The sequence below is a fragment of the Microcebus murinus genome, chromosome 12 (genome assembly GCF_040939455.1).
Source record: "Microcebus murinus isolate Inina chromosome 12, M.murinus_Inina_mat1.0, whole genome shotgun sequence".
Lineage (NCBI taxonomy): Eukaryota > Metazoa > Chordata > Mammalia > Primates > Cheirogaleidae > Microcebus > Microcebus murinus.
The window spans coordinates 75,540,157-75,557,031 of NC_134115.1; the positions used below are offsets into that span (position 1 = coordinate 75,540,157).

Sequence of the window (16,875 nt, forward strand, 5' to 3'; positions counted from 1 at the left end):
TAGCCTGCAATTTGATTGAGGACACCCTTCCAGGAGGGATAACATTTCTTTTCTAGAATCTATGTAATTCAGACTTTTCCGGGTTCTGGGGAACATTCTTCCTAATTGTTTTATTGACAAAGTTTATACTCCTTCAAGTTTTGTTTGATCTAGAACAGAGATCCACAAACTATGACCTAAGGCCCGTATCTGGCTGTACATTTTTAAATGATTGGTAAAAAAAAAAAAAAAAAAAAAATTCAAAGAAGAATGATATTACATGATGCATGCAAATTATGAGACTCAAATTTTGGTGCCATAAATGAAGTTTCATTGGAACACAGCCATGCTTGTTTACTTGCATATTGTTGGTGGCTGCTTTTGTTCTACAAAGCACAGTTGAATAATTGTGACAGAGACTGTCTGGCCTGCAAGGTCTAAAATATTTACCATCTGGCCCTCTATGGAAAATGTTTTCAATGCTTGATCTTGAACTACAGTCTATGGATGCCTCATTTAACCCAAATTCATACCCTGAAGCTCACACTAAAGACTCATGGCAGTTCTTAACCACCTAAACATGGTCTGTATAAGAAAGAGGATCTCAAACTCTAAGTGATGTATCTAGATTTGGGAAAAGAGAGGAAAGTCAGTTACTTTCAAACCTGTGGGCCCTTGTGAGGTTAGGAACTGTGTCCCTAGGTATAACAATTACATCCTTGACCTTGAGATTTAAGCACAGCTAAACTCAGGTGTGTGTCCTTCTTAAATGTCCCAGTAGTCCTGATACATGAGAGATGTAGGACAAAAACAAGTCTAAGTGAAAAATGAAATCACTCCTACGGCTCCTAAGCTTCCCTTCTTAACCCACGTTCCTTTTTTTTCCCTCTGTTGTCCAAAACCACTTGTCAGGAACTTATCTCACAGTGACAACTTACCCCTTTGCATGAATTAAGTCACTGTCTTTCCTCTGCAGGCATCTGTATTTTCAGCTTTATCTCTAATTATGACATGAAACATACTTTCTTTTTCCATGAAAGAAATTTCAGATCCCAGGTTGACAGAGACATGGGGAGAGTTGTGTAACTGGGGAGGCAGGAGGTGACTCAGGGTTGCCCATTAAGCCTCTACAGTAGAGAGGGATATGGAGGGAGAAGGTGCAAACTGGGAAATGTCTCTTCCTGATAAGAGCCACCTCGTCTATTTTAATCAGCTTTATAATATGTCACTGATACTTTCACAGAATGTCCCTTACATCCTGCTTCATCTGTTCGTACGGTTGACAGAGTAACTTTCACATAATATCATGTTGTTTGGTAAATACTAATAGTCACAGTGTTGGTATTTGTGCCAAAATTCTTGGCTATTCCCCCACTGAATTTTTTTTTTTTTTTGGCAGGCAAATCAAGGAGCATTGGTTTGTCACTTAGAAAGGTCGTGTCTATAGTGGATACTGTCACTTCCACACCCAGATCCCTTCAGTAAACAACTGCTAACCAAATGAGTGAAAGGTGCAACTTCTACAAATAAAATCAGTGCTAAATTAAAGGGAGTAGGGTAAGAATTATGAAAGGAAAAGGGATAATATGAATAAAAATATGCCAGACAATCACTGAGGTGGGAACCAAGAGGCACCACATAAATGCTGACTCTGCATCTCAGCAGCAAACGACATACTTGTGGGCCTGCCGCCCCAGAAGCCAAGTGTTGCCATTGCAGAGTTCCACACGGAGTCTCTTGGCATTTCTTTATGAAAAGGCTGTTGTCTTTTTCTTACAGCTGTGCATCGGAATCTACCCTCTGAACAATGTCAGTGGGCCTGGGAAATCAGCATTTCGAAATCCCCTTTCTGTGCCCATGGTGGGTTGAGCAGCTGGCCTGGAGGAATTTCTGGCAGTGCCAGCTTTGAATCTTTAGATGATCTCTGCCATCTTGTCGATGGCAATTACCGAGTGCTGATGAGGAACCTACTCTTAGTGTTCACTTACGGGAGAAAGAGTGATTCTCCCACAGCAGGGAGATGGTCAAATCCAAGCCTGACGGACTCAGAGGGTAGATGAAGTGGCTTCAGTCTCATCTTGCAGAGATAAGACAGTTGAGGCGAAAAGCCTTGGCTGCCTTAAAGCTTTCAGTGACTCTTTGTAACTGTCAAGAAAGAAGCCCCTTAGCATGGTGCCCATGGCCTGTTGCAGACGTGCTGGATGGCGTGTCTAGCCTCAAAGCCTACTCTTCCCGGCTCTATCATGTAGCAGGACTGCACAGCTCGAGTTTCCCTGTCTTTGACCTGTTCAGATGCCGTTCCCCCTGCTGGCATTGGTTTATCACTTAGAAAGGTCATTTCTGTAGTGGATACTGTCACTTCCACACCCAGATCCCTTCAGTAAACAAATGCTAACCAAATAAGTGTCTTTACTCTTTCTCCACTTGCTCAACTCCTTTGACTTTTCCAGGACTCAGCCAAGCATCACTTCTTCTAAGAAAACCTCTGATGCTGTTCAGTCCTTCGCTCAGGGCTGCGCTGGGTGCCTGCCTTTGTGCTCCCGCAGCCTGCCACAAGCCCCTCCTAAAACAGCCTACATTTTTATAATTTTGGTTTTGGCTCTCTCTCTTTGCCATCGCAATGCGCATCATTTCTTGAGAATAGAGTAGAACTTTCTGTTCTATATACAAGCATTGCCTGCCCCGTAGTAGGTGAGAAGTAAATATTTGGTGGATGGATAAATATTTGAATAGATTCCAGTTTGCTCCGTGAGAAAATCAAAATGGCAAATCAAAGCAGAATGTTCTCTGTTGCCTGTAGCCCTGACTAAAAACAAAATTCTACCTTTCTGCTTCCAAAAGTCACGTGAATTACCGGGTTGTCACTGTTGAGGCTTATGTTGCTATGGAAAAATGTTCCCCTGGCTTCGTGTTTTTTACCTAGTGCCCTTGCTTTATATCTGTTATTGCACACGGCAGATTCATGGCCTTGACCTTAAGCAGGGTCTAGTTGGGTTTATCAGAATATGAAAGCAGAAAGTCAGAGAAGAGGACGGGAAAGGGTGGGGGAGAGGGAAAGGAGGAGAGAAGGGAAGGGCGAAAAAGATGCCTGCCACACGCTGATTTCTTTTAATGCTAACAGAGACAGCATCTTTCCCAAGGACTGTGAGCCTGTGAGCAGGGCATACGGGTCAACACAACAGTGCTGACTCTGTGATTTACTTCTCCTTTGATACCAGCACAGTACAATCTATGCAGTAGGTACTCAATACGTGCTTACTAATTAAATTGAAAGTAAAGACTATTACTTGCCAAACTCTGGATGAGTCATATTTTCTACCTATACACTTTGAATATTTGGTGGCCAAAATTAAATATGCATATTTTTCATAAAGGAAGAATTCTTTTTTTTTTTTTCTGATTGTTTTTCAATTTAGCAACTGAGGAAGCACGATAGTAGGTTCATTGAACAGGATGCCTGGGCTAGAAGGGACATTGGAGGTCAGGATCAAGCTGTCATCACATAAAAAGCAGTTTTACCAGGCCGGGCGCTGTGGCTCACGCCTGTAATCCTAGCTCTTGGGAGGCCGAGGCGGGCGGATTGCTCAAGGTCAGGAGTTCAAAACCAGCCTGAGCAAGAGCGAGACCCCGTCTCTACTATAAATAGAAAGAAATTAATTGGCCAACTGATATATATATGTAAAAAATTAGCCGGGCATGGTGGCGCATGCCTGTAGTCCCAGCTACTCGGGAGGCTGAGGCAGAAGGATCACTCAAGCCCAGGAGTTTGAGGTTGCTGTGAGCTAGGCTGACGCCACGGCACTCACTCTAGCCTGGGCAACAAAGTGAGACTCTGTCTCAAAAAAAAAAAAAAAAAAAAAAAAAAAAAGCAGTTTTACCTCTTAACAACTGAGAGAAAAGGGAAAATGAGAAAAGGACCGTGGAAGTCTCAGAGGACCACGTGAGACTTTTTTCAGGGATAACCTTGATGGAAAGCAAAAGACCTGGAATAAAAACACTTCATGGAAAATAACCAAAGAATGATTAGTAACATCTTGGTCATCTTTAAAAGAAATAAAATGAAAAGTCAATTAATCGTTAGGCTAAAGGAGGGAAATAAACAAGAAGCAATTTAAAAGATACTGTTAGACAATTAATAAAACAAACAAACAAACAGAGACAAATGCATTAAGTTCTCCTGGGAAGAAATATTTAGAAACCGCTATTGCCTGGTGAGGGAGCTTTGCAGAATCAGTTGACAAGAGGAAAAGTTCATACTCAGGAAAGACAAGCAAGCGGGTCTTTCAAAGTGGTGTTGAAGGGCTTCGTGGGTGGAGAAGGCAGCATGTCTTCCCATCTGGCTCTCACGTAAGGACAACCCAGTGGAGGCAATCTGCAAACGTGAGAATCAACAGCAGGTTTGGAAAGATCTCAGAGCAGACTCACCGGTGGATGCCTTCACGCGCGCAGGTTTGCTCTTGTGCCTGCCCTTCTCGGCTGTCAGGAGGATGGTGTATTCCCACCCTGGCTGCAGATCTCTCAGGACGTAGGAGGTGGCGTTCCTGGGAAGCTGCACCTCCACCGGCTGGCCCGTGGGGAGGCTGTAGTTGAGGCGGTAGCGGTCAAACTTGGCCGACGGGGTCCTCCAGGCCAGGGTCAGGCTGGTCTCTGCAGTTTCAGAAACCCGAAGGTCCTTGGGCGCGTCCAAATCTGGGGGGAGAAGGGAGAGGAGATGAGCACTCTCCTCTCAGCGTGAGCTGCCAGGCGAGACTGCTCCTGGGGCTGAAAGTCAGCCGACTCCGGGCTGGAGTCCTAGGTCTGCCACGGAGGGGCCGTGTGGCCACAGGAGATTCACCGCTCTGAGTCCCTGTGTCCACCTTTGTAGAACAGGCTTGGTTATACTTTACCCTGTTGGGTTTCTTGAAGATTACAAATAATGCAGCGGGATATCCATGCCATGAAATGCTACTCAATTAAAAGCATTGAAAAGGCACAGACTATTGATACAAGAAGCAGTTTAGATGGATCTCAAGAGAATCAGGCTGAAGGACAAAAGCCACTCTCAAAAGGTGACATACTGTATTGCTACGGACTGAATATTTGTGCCCCCCTAAAATTTATATGTTGACATCTAATCTCCAGTGTGATGGTACTTGGATGCAGGAACCTTTGGGAAGACCATGAATGGGATTAACACCCTTATAAAAGAGACCCCAGAGAGATCCCTTACCCCTCTGTCCTGTGAGGACATGGCAAAGCGATGGCCCTCTGTGAACCAGAAGGCAGGTGCTCACCAGACACTGAGTCTGTCAGGGCCTTGACCTTGCACTTCCCAGCCTCCAGAACCGTGAAGCATGAATTTCTTCTATGTATAAGCCACCCAGTCTAAGGTGTTTTTGTTATAGTAGTTCAAATGGACTACGACCTGCAGGACTCCGCTTATGTAGCATTCAGTTATAGAGATGAACAGATTAGTGAATGCCAAGGGTCAGCCAGAGGGTAAGGAGGGAGGTGGCTATGGCTATAAAGGGTCACCTATGGGTTTCTTGTGACAGGACCATTCTGTGTCTTGACTCTAGTGGTGGATTCACAAATCTACATATGCGGTAAAATTGCATAGAACTAAATACACCCATACACACACAAATGAATGCAAGCAACTCTGGTGAAATTTGACTGAAGTGGATAGATTGTATCAATGTCAATTTCCCGGCTGTGATACTGTGATATTGTTCTATATTTCTGCAAGATGTTACTCTTAGGGGACACTGGGTGAAGAGTAGAGGCGATCTCTATGATTTCTCACAACTACATGTGAGTCTACAATTACCTTAAATTCAAAAGACAGAAAAAAAAAAAAGAAAGAAAAGAAATGTGTGTGAGAGCCCAGCATTGGATCTTGCATAGCATGAAGGCTCAATGAAGCATGATCTATGTTTTCTTTACACACGGCCCTTCCTCTTCCTCACAGTCCCTGGGAGGAAGTAAGGTGGAGGCTGGTGAAGAGGCAGAGGGAAGAGTTTTCTTCTTGCAGTGCAAATTTTCCAGAAAAAAAAAATTTTGAGGAAAGAGTCAGTGGCCTCCAACCATCCTTACCCAGCAGGACCCGGATGTAACTGTGGTCCTGCCACTGTGGTCTGCTTGATGGGGGCATAAAATTGTTTCCTCAGAGAAACCCCCCAGATGTGTTTTGACTAAACAATGGTTAGTTTATTTAAAAGTAGAATTGGTTACCAACTTAAAACAGCAACAAAAACCCTGTCCCCTTCCTGTGCAGAGAGAGTAGTGTTGGCATTGTTTAGAGGGGCCATGCTTATTTTGCTTTTGAATTTAGACACCCGAGCTAGATGGTACTACAATTATCATCTTTTTCTTTTTAAATAGGTTTTGCCTCAGTGGCCTGCCTTGTCTGCCCAGCGCCAGCTCAGAGGAGGTGGAGTCCCAGGTGTGCCTCACCTGTGGCCGCGTTGATGGTGGCCGGATTGCTCTCCTTGTCGTCCTTCACAGCAGAAACTCCGATCCCATACTCAGTTCCCGGCCTCAGACCTGAGAGAGAATGCGCAGGTTGAGACTCAGCCTGAAACTGGAAAGACTTTCAAAAGATGGCAAAAATGGCCCCGATGTCCAGAATGTGTTACAAACTAACTTGCCACAGTTCCAAGGGAGAGGAATTTCTGGAAAGTGGACTTATTTCTCTCTGGAAGGTTGCAAATAGGGCCATGTGGGAGCAGGTGCCCATCCTTTGAGGGTCACCTGGGGCCGCTGGACCAGGTGTGCAGAGCTCACCTGTGAGTGTGGTTTTGGTGGTGGCTTGTTGGCTCTTCGGGACATCAACCTCGGCATGGTCACCCCCAGAGATGGGTGCGTACTTAATTCTGTAATTGTCTATGGCTGCCTTGCCATTCCTCCATTCCAGAGTGATGCTGTTGTCTGTCTGGGAGACACGTCGGAGATTCCTGGGAGCATCCAGGCCTGTATGGAAGAAGAAGGGACATTTGCACTGAAAACATCAGGCACCAGGAGAGCAGGAGTCTTTGATAGTTCAAAGTGATATAGGACAGGGACCTGCCTCTGGGGAGAAATAGGCCACACACTTCTCTGTCTCCATAGCTGATGCACAAATCCAAACAAATGCTACAGATTTGGTACATTTCCCCATTATTGATGTGTGTGACACTTTAGTCATTTGTGTCTGTCGTCTTTTATCACTGTATTTCTAATAACTCATACAGCGCTCACTGAGATCCGAAAGAAGTATTTATTGAATGAACGACTGATGCTTTGGTACATTTAAAATAATGCCATAGGCTAAGAGGTTAGGAAGCTTCCTTGTTATTGATATTTATATTTTCCACATACTGTGTGCTATTTTTAAAATATTTATTTGGATTTATTTTAACCAGAATTTTTGTCTGAGACAATCAGACCAGCATCTTCTATGTATGCCCCCCCCCAAAAAAAGCACTTTAGAAGATTATTTTGGGTACTTTGTTTTCTTTGAAAAATTAATCAATTGCTACAAAATTTTAAAATGAAATTTAAAGTAGTGGGAATCCCTCCTCCATTTTTCTTGCTGTAAAATCAGCCTGGATGACACGACCCCCCCCCCAACATGGAATGGGGTGAAATCCTTCAGTCCTTGCTTTACTGTGGCTGTTAACAGATAGAGGCCTCTCACCTGTCGTGAAGGTCTCTTTGGCTGGGTTGCTCAACATGTCGCCCCTGCGGGAGATGAGGGACACCTCATACTCGGTGTCGGGCTTCAGGTTGCCGATGGAGTACTGGTTCTCGTCCTGGGTGAGGTCGATGGTGGTGCGGTCGCCCGGCACATCTCTGATGCCGTAGGACAGCTCGATGCCGTCAATCTCAGCCAGGGGCTTGAACCAGGTGATCAACGCGGTGGTGTCTGTGACGTCCTTCACCTCGATCTGGCTGGGGGCATCCAAGCCTACGATGGGCAGAAGACAGAGCAGTGTCAGAGGTCAGGGCCGTGACAGGGGCTGAGCAGAGAGAGGGCATCGCAGCCCTGCAGACCTGTGGACATATAGTTAGGTGTACGCTGTCCACTCGACTTCATTTTAACTTTATTTGACTTCATTTTAACTTTTCTTTTTATTTATTATTTATTTATTTAATTTCAGAATATTATAGGGGTGCGAACATTTTGGTCACATGAATTGCTTTTGTACAGTTTCAGTCAAAGTTATAAGTTTGTTCATCACCCTGATGGTGTGCATTGTACCCATTAAGTGTGAATTTACCCATCCCCTCTCCCCACCACCTGCTTGATTTATGTTGAATTTTTTATTTTATTTTATTTTTTTTTCTGAGCTTCCATTTCCTGTTTGACAAGCTACAAGTGGGAATAATGGCAGGTATCCCTAGTGTTTCTTATTTTTATTTTCAAATTAAAAGGAGATAAAGCTTGTAAAGCATCTAGCATAGTGCCTGGCACGTAATAGACATACGAAAAAGGATTGTTCCTTTGTCCTCATTATTATTATTACTGTTCTTATAAGTTGAGGAAACATGCTTGGGGGCTACTTTGTTTGAAAAAGATTGACTTAATCTCTAGGATATTTTTAATTCGGCAAAACTTTCTGGATGGTGGACAACTTTCCCATCAGAATTATGAAGCAGAAAAGTGAGATGGAAGACTGTCTTGACAGTGTATGGAAAGGTATTTTTTGATGAAAAGAATTCAGGCAAGAAAGTCACTGCTCTCTCAAGTCTTGCCTATGTGTATGCTCATCTTGCCCTGCCCACTCTTGCATCTTGCACCCCGACAGCATGCTGCTCAGGGCTCTGGGAGCACACGTGCTGTTTGTCACCACCTGGTCTCTGTACATGCTGCTCCTTCCTTTGTTCCCCCTGAGATCGCCCCTCCCCCCTCTAAAAACCTCCTATTTATCCTTCAAAATCTCACTAAGGAGAAGCCTTCTCTAACCCTGCTGCAACCAAGTAACACATATTCCCTCCTCGTGGCTGCCACTGTTCTTCAAGAACCTTCTAATACTGCACCTTTCTCATTGATCTATAACAAAGTTCTATACAGTTTGAACCTATTTAAATGGAGTCATTCATTCATTCATTCATTCATTCAGAGAGTGGATCTTTGGCCTTTCTTAATCCCCCGTCTAGAGACAGGCGAATCTTATGCATTCAACATTTCTTTCTTCTTCTTTTTTTAATAGTTAAGTGTATGTGTTCAGAATTGGTTCAGTAAACTATATCAAATGAAAGGAACTTGGCTTTATGCAGGGAATGAGAAGGAGGAATAATTGATTGTGGGAAAGCTACAGAGTCTGTCTTTTGAAGTCTAGGTATTGATATATCAGTCTCAGCTCACAGATGATAGAGTCATAAAATGCACGATAAAAATTATGCTTTTCCAAGTTACTTTAACAACTAAAGCACACATACAAAAATGATGCTACAAAGATTGACAGTGAAGCTGCCTGTCCTACATTCTTATAGCTGCTAGCAAGCACCCAAATCATACCTACTACTTTCCTTGGCACCCTTTGCATCAAAGAAGTTTGGATACAGTTGAGGACACAGACATCTCCTGGATCTGAGACCCGTGAGCAGCAGAAACTAATGTTGCTCTGTGCTTATCATGGGTTAAGCATGGGGCTTGTGACACCACCACAAGCACGATACCATAAATCCTTTTTGCAGATGTCGGATCTGAGGCTTAAAGAAATGGACTTTTCCGAGGTGATGGTGAATGGTGAAGATGGAATTCACACTCAGAACTGATTGGATCCAAAGCCGTGCTCTTCCCCCTTTACAAGACAATGCTTTTCAACAAATTCTCATGTCCATGATAGGCACAATACCACCCCTGTATAGATATCAGGGAGAAGGAGCCAAATGCACTTTGCAGTGAAAGTTTAAGGCCCTTTAAACCTGAAAAAGAATTCAGGTATATCAGCAAATTAAACAGGTAAATATCTGCCCCTTAATGTTGGTATTTCTGTGATTATGAAACCTCACATGTTGGGATGTTTGACTTGAAATAAAAAAGAAAAGAAAACAGCCAATCCCAAAATTTTGATTAAAAGGAAAAGGTCAGGTGAAAATAAATGCCTTTTGTATTTTCAATGTGCCTTCTCGACAGCAAATAGCTTTTGCTTGATCTTTTCTGTGCCTTTGTGGTGAGCTAATGATTTTTTCCTGTTGGTACGTGCCTTCTACCTACCACAGAGAGATGTAAAGATGATGGGAAACATTTGCTTATGAAGGAGAAAATCCTATGAATTGGCTCTTAGCTAAGGGAAAATGTACAAATATTTAAATGTAAGATGTTCTTTCTTGCCATTAGTCAACAGATTTAACTTTTCCAACAACTCCCTGCCAAGAAAAGTCAACTCCTTTAAGAGTTGGCAGATAGGTTATCTTGAAGAAAATAAAGAGGTTTTACTATATAGCAATGCAAAATTATTTTCTTTCTTTCTTTTGTTTGTCTTTTAAAAAATTTCCTTCCCGGAAGAACACCTCCAAATTCAGATCTTTTTCCCAGGCAATGATCTAGCAGTGCTAAATTCTATTCTACCCCAAGAAGTTCTGATATTATTAGTATTGGGTAAAATTTTATTTAGGTTCCTGTTAAAAATATGGAATCAACATTCTGTTTAATTCAATGCTAGTGGTAAAAGGGTTAAAGGTATTGAACTTACTCTGGCTTAAAGTTGTGACCCTCATAATATTAACTATGTGGTGTGAGCTAAAGTGATTTAGCTTCTCCGTGCCTTCATTTCTACTCTCAAAATACAGTAACATTAATATTTGCCCTGCCTTTGTCATAAAACCGGGTGCTAATATTAAGTTAGGTGGTGTGGTCGATTGTAATGGCCTCAGTTATTTATCTTCCTGTATCCATGCCACTGTGAAATGTGACTTTGAAACTCCCTTCGTCAAGAGGTGGATGTTTCCCTATCCCTTAAATATAAACTGGCCTTGGGCTTTGCTTTGGCAGAAATGATCTAAAGCCAGTTAGGAGCCTGTTCAACAGCCATGTGAACAAGTCCAAGCTAGCAGAAAGGCACCAGGCCGGCTGAGCCCATCCTAGGCCAACCAGCCCCTGGACCACACAGATGCATAAGTGAGCTCAGTCAAGAACAGACTACATGTTGAACCCAGCCCGACTCCAAATCACCAACCTGCAGATTTGTTATTTTAAGCCACTGCCTTTGGGCATTATTTAAATGTAGCAAAGCTAAATGATGCAGGTGCCATACAAGAAAGCACTTTTTCAACCCAGTGCTATGAGGTACAACCAACTTTATCATTGCACCAATGGCGTTAAACGTGATACTCACGGGTGGTGGTCACCCTCTTCAGGCCAGGGCCCCGCGTATTGTTTTTCACGATGTGCAGAGATATCTCATACTCTTGCCCGGGAGCTAGACCGGTTTGCCGGTAAGAGGTCTCTGGTCTCCTAAGGCTTTTGGTGATCTCCCCCTCATCTTCTTTATTCTGAAAGATAGAGGCAGCTTGGTGAGCCTTGGAGGTGCTAGTCTCTGTATTTATGTGATTCATTCATTCTGCATTAGTTCATTTCTCTTATTCTTTTATCTATTTGTTAAGCACTCACTATACACATATCAGTATGTCTGAGAATACAGAGACAATAAAGACATTTATTTCTCCCTCTTGTGAAGTTCTCTTTACTCCTTTGACATACAAGTCAAATGACAGAATGTGAGAACCAAAGGGATTCTGAAGCCACAGGCTCAGCCTCACCTCTCATAGACTGAGGACTGCATCAGAGAAGTAGGGTGATTGTTTTATAGTCACACAGCTAATTAGTGGCAGAGCCTGGCTTAGATTCAGAAACCAGGATATCTGCCTCTCTGTGACTTTGGGCCTTGGAGAGAGAAGAGTTGCTCAAATCAGAGATGCCTGGAGGCATTTTGAGGGAGAAACCATTTATTCTTCTTTTCTTTTCCTCCAAGTAGAGACTTGCAAGACAATGAGTGGCAATTGGAGGCAAGGCTCTCAGTCCCTTTTTTTAGAGAGAGTCTAGCTTTGTTGCCCAGGCTAAAGGGCTAGAGTGAGTGTTGTGGCATCAGCCTGGCTCACAGCAACCTCAAACTCCTGGGCTCAAGCGATCCTCCTGCCTCAGCCTCCCAAGTAGCTGGGACTACAGGCATGCGCCACCATGCCCAGCTAATTTTTTGTATATATTTTTAGTTGGCCAATTAATTTCTTTCTATTTATAGTAGAGACAGGGTCTTGCTCTTGCTCAGGCTGCTTTCAAACTCCTGACCTCGAGCAATCTACCCGTCTGGGCCTCCCAGAGTGCTAGGATTACAGGAGTGAGCCTGGAGGCTGGGCCAGGCCGGCCTGGAGGCTGTCAGTCCTGAGTGCTGTACTTACCCACTTATTAAAATGAGGGGAAAACCAACATCACTTAAAATATAGATGCAATCACAAAAGGTGCTAATTAGAGCCTTGTCTTCCACCAAAGCTAAGGAAACTGAGTGGATATAAAAGTCTGCAGAACACTTTGACCATCTTTCAGGTCCTCGAGGTCTAATACGCCTGGCTCCCTTGTGCTCCTTACCATATTCCGGAAGATAATCTCCCATGTTTCAAATGCAATGTCCAGAGGATCCCACTCCACTTCCACAGATGTCTCCTTGATGGACTTGAACTTCAGGCCTTCAGGTGCAGGCAAGTCTGTAAGGAGCAGCACAAAGAAGACGTAAGGATGGGGCAGGTGCGTGGTGGGGGCAGCACAGCCAGGATTCCCCTGCACACTACGTGGACGCCCGCCAAGGTCAGGGGCTGACAGCCAGAGCTGGAGCCATTTCAAGGTTCTTCTGGGATGCAGTCTGCCGAGAGGCATTATGAAAATTAACAGGATGAAACATATGATGCAATATTGGCAATTTCATATGGTTAAGCCTAGAATATGCAGGAGCTTTGGAATCAGACAGAGTTGGGCTAGAATCTAAGCTCTAGCATTATTAACAATGTGACCTTGGGCATATTGCACAACATGCCTTGAGCCTCAGTTTCCTCACCCGGGAGAAGGAGGTGTATAAATATGCCTGCTCCTTGGGAATGTACTGAGAGTTGAATGATATATTCCCTGTAGACTGCTGGACCTAGTCCCTGGCATGTAGCACAAGTTCAATAAATGGCATCCAGTGTTATTATAACTAAGCAAGAAAGGGCCAAATTCTAGCCACAGCTTGCTTTTCAGGTATGGAGGTAATTATACTGATTCTAAATTCATAAAGGAGTAACTTGAATCCTAGTGTTTCCACTTAAAAAAAAATAGACAATGGGCTTCATTGAAAGGTAGTAAAGTGGTTAATAGCATAAGTCTGCCAGGACTGCCAGGGTTCAAGTCTCACCTCTACCATTTGTTAGTTGTATGGTTTGGGATGAGAGACTTAACCTTTCAGAGTCTCAGTTTCCTCATCTGTAAAATGGGCTTAATAATAGCTCCAGTCCCACAGGGTTAAATGGGTCTATGTAGAGTGCTTAAGACAAAGTCTGGTGCATAGTAAACACTTGTTAAGCATGATCTGTAATGATTCTCTCTAGCAGGAAGGATATAGGAGGACGAGGAGGGGGAACTAATAGAAAACGAGGAATTTCTTTAAGAAACTATTCAGTGGACTCAACTGGTTCCCAGGTTCTTAATTGGTGTAACTAAAAGGAACAACTGTAAGGTGGTCGGAGCCAAGGCAGGGGGGCCATGCACCGGTGGGCTGAGGGCAGGTGAGGCTGCCGGGAAGAGCTCTGCTCACTCACACGTGGCCACCCTGGCGCTGACGGGAATGCTCTTCTTGTTCTCCAGGATGGCAAACACCCGGATAAAGTACTCCACGCCCGGCTCCAGCTCCCGGATGGTGGTGGACGTCTGGTCCCCGGGCACGCGGAACTGCATTTCCAGGCCATCTGCGTGGGTAGGCGTGTATATGATCAGGTACTCCGTGACTCGCATCTCATTGTCCCAGGCCAGGTTGACGGTCTCTTCCGTCACTTCTGTCACGACGAGGTCCTTGGGAGGCGACACTGCAAGGGTAAGAAAGGACATCTGGGGTCAGCGGTGTGCCCTACAGAAATCCCTCTAGGTCTGTCTCCCTTGGCCCGTCTCTTCCACTGTCGGCAACAGAGGAATGAAGTTCTCCCTTTAAAATCAAAGGTCTCTAAATTGTAGAACTCATCAAGGACCCCCTGCTGCGTCCCTCTTTAGGGCCCGTGGGGGCTGTCCATTAGTCCATCACCTTTGGGCTGATGTCCCAGGTCAGCTAAGTGGCCTTCACTTATTTCTGGCTCTTCCTATTTCTCCATGCCCTGGGTCTTCGTTCAGATTCAGGCCACCGGCATGAGAAAATGCAGTCTGAGCTTGGCCCCCGGCTCTGCTCTTTCAGTTACATGTCCTTAGCACTGGAAGGGTGTTCTGGGCTCATCTGGTCCAACTCTTTCATTTTCTACATGGGAGTGAGGCAGAGGCACTTGCCCACGTTTGCTTACCTCGTTGAGTTCAGAACTCACATGTCCTCCCTGCTAGCCTGGTCGTCTTTCCAACTGCGCTTTCCTGCCTCGGCCATGTTAAACATGGAGCTTTTTATTTATTCCTACCTACCAGTAGATTTAATCAAAGCAGAAATTCTCCAAGATGACAATTACAACACAGGTGGATGAGAGAAATACAAAGAGGACTCTCATTCAACATGAGTATCATCGTTTTTTGTTGTGTTTTAAATTTAACCAGTGTTTACTAGACACCATGCACTTACTGTACACCAGGCCTGTGCTAACTGCTGGAAACAGTGCTTCTTTAGGGAAGCTTACAGTCCTTGGGATAAAAAATAGTAACGGAAGACAATTAAGAGACAGGTCTATCTTGTGGACATTAGGCATTTAGTCTTTAACATTCAAAACAGTTGGTTTTATGTAATGTCACCATCTATTCAATGTAGCTGAATTTCTACTTCCATCCCCAAAGACAGATTTTTGTTTAGTGTTGGTTTGACGTACGGGAGAGTAAAAAGGGAAGGTTGATATATTTAGCAAATGGGAGGTTATCCCTTTATCTACCTCGTCTTGGGCCCTGGATGTTGAACTCTGTGTGGATGAGTTAGGCAGACTCTAATACCAGCTATGTGATGCAGTGACTGTGTGTCCCAGGGACAATTACATAACCTCTCTGGGCAGGTAGCCCTGTAATAACTGAATGAGCAGGGCCCCCTCAAAGAGCCAGCGTGGGTGTGTGTGTGTAATGTAAATATATTAATACATGCGAAAAATGAGAATCAAAGAGCCAGCACGTGTGTGTGTGTCTGTAAATGCACGCACAGCTCTGCAACACGCACTAGGAGTCCGCCCGACAGTGGCTGCGGTCACCCTGGTCTGCGCGCCGGCACTCACCCTCAGAGCAGTCTTCCCCGGTGTGGCCCTGGCTGCAGATGCAGCGGCCCGAGACGCACTGCCCCTGGCCGCTGCAGTCGTTGGGGCAGGAGCGCTGCCCGCAGTCCGGGCCTGTGAAGCCCTGGTGGCAGATGCACTGGCCGTCCTCGCAGCGGCCCTGGCCGTGACAGTCGCTGGGACACCTCTGCTCCCTGCAGTCTGTGCCCATGAAGCCTTCATGGCACACGCACTGCCCATTCACACAGCGGCCCTGGCCGTGGCAGTCACTCGGACAGGACAGTTCCGAGCAGTCGGGACCCGCAAAGCCCTCCTCACACACGCACCGCCCGTCCACGCAGCGGCCCCGGCTGCTGCAGTCCCGGGGACACCGGCGATCCCGGCAGTCTTCCCCCATGTAGCCGTCGTCGCAGACGCACATGCCGTTCACGCAGCGGCCGTGCTGGTGGCAGTCATTGGGGCAGCTCATGTCGCTGCAGTCGTAGCCCTGGAAGCCCTGCTCGCACACACACTTGCCCTGGACGCAGCGGCCCCGGTTGTGACAGTCACTGGGGCAGCGCAGCTGGCCGCAGTCCTCCCCGGTGTAGCCCTCATCGCACACGCACTGCCCGTTGACGCAGCGGCCGTGGCCACTGCAGCCGTTGGGACACTTGAGCTCCCCGCAGTCGGCCCCCGTGAAGCCGTCATCACACTCGCACCGCCCGTGCACGCAGCGGCCGCGGTTGTGGCAGTCGGCGGGGCACCTCCTCTCGCTGCAGTCCACGCCGGCGAAGCCCTCGTCACACACGCACTGCCCCTCCTCGCAGCGGCCCCGGCCGTGGCAGCCGTGCGGGCAGGTGAGTCTGCCGCAATCCTCGCCCGCGAAGCCCTCTTCGCAGTAGCAGGTGCCGTTGACGCAGCGGCCCCGGTCGAAGCAGTCGTTGGGGCAGATGAGCTCGCTGCAGTCCTCGCCCGTGAAGCCCTCGTCGCAAACACACTCGTTCTCCACGCACCGCCCGCGGTTGTAGCAGTTGTGGAGGCACAGGGGCTCATTGCAGTCGTCGCCGGCAAAGCCTTCCCGGCACACGCACCGGCCGTCCACACACGTGCCGTGCTCCTCGCTGCAGGGCACGGGGCAGGTCTCCCGGCTGCAGTCTGCTCCCGAGTAGCCCTCGAAACAGACGCACACCCCGTTCACGCACTTGCCCTGGTCGTTGCAGTCGCCGGGGCAGGCCAGCTGGCTGCAGTCCTCGCCGGTGAAGCCCTCGTCACAGACACACTGCCCGTCCACGCACTGGCCGCGGAGGTGGCAGCTGCCTGGGCACTCCGGCTCAGAGCAGTTGGGGCCTCTCCAGCCAGGTTCACACACACAGCCGCATCCTTCAGTGCTGAAGTTGCCCCGGCCACTGCAGAAGGGCCTGGTGTCCAGGCGGCCTGCAACAAAGACAACAGAAGCTTTCAGCTGGGCTCAAGCAGCCAAGTTTCTTGGAGATACCCAGATTCAAATCAGCCAGAGGGTGGTTGCATCCTCAGGCTCCATCTGGC

The 16,875-nt window shown here is 46.3% G+C and overlaps 1 protein-coding gene across 5 annotated transcripts in view; it reads right to left on the reverse strand.

The window, feature by feature from the left end:
• The window catches only part of TNC (tenascin C), a 90,473-nt gene that overhangs the window by 44,083 nt on the left and 29,515 nt on the right, over positions 1–16,875 (reverse strand). For all 5 annotated transcript variants that reach the window (XM_076008984.1, XM_012768799.3, XM_012768800.3 and 2 more), the window contains exons 3-10: positions 15,355–16,764; positions 13,732–13,995; positions 12,530–12,645; positions 11,283–11,439; positions 7,637–7,906; positions 6,745–6,930; positions 6,415–6,504; positions 4,405–4,668 (exon numbers count right to left, since the gene is read on the reverse strand). In XM_076008984.1, the coding sequence (XP_075865099.1) occupies positions 4,405–4,668; positions 6,415–6,504; positions 6,745–6,930; positions 7,637–7,906; positions 11,283–11,439; positions 12,530–12,645; positions 13,732–13,995; positions 15,355–16,764 (2,757 nt within the window). The remainder of the gene's footprint in view (positions 1–4,404; positions 4,669–6,414; positions 6,505–6,744; positions 6,931–7,636; positions 7,907–11,282; positions 11,440–12,529; positions 12,646–13,731; positions 13,996–15,354; positions 16,765–16,875) is intronic.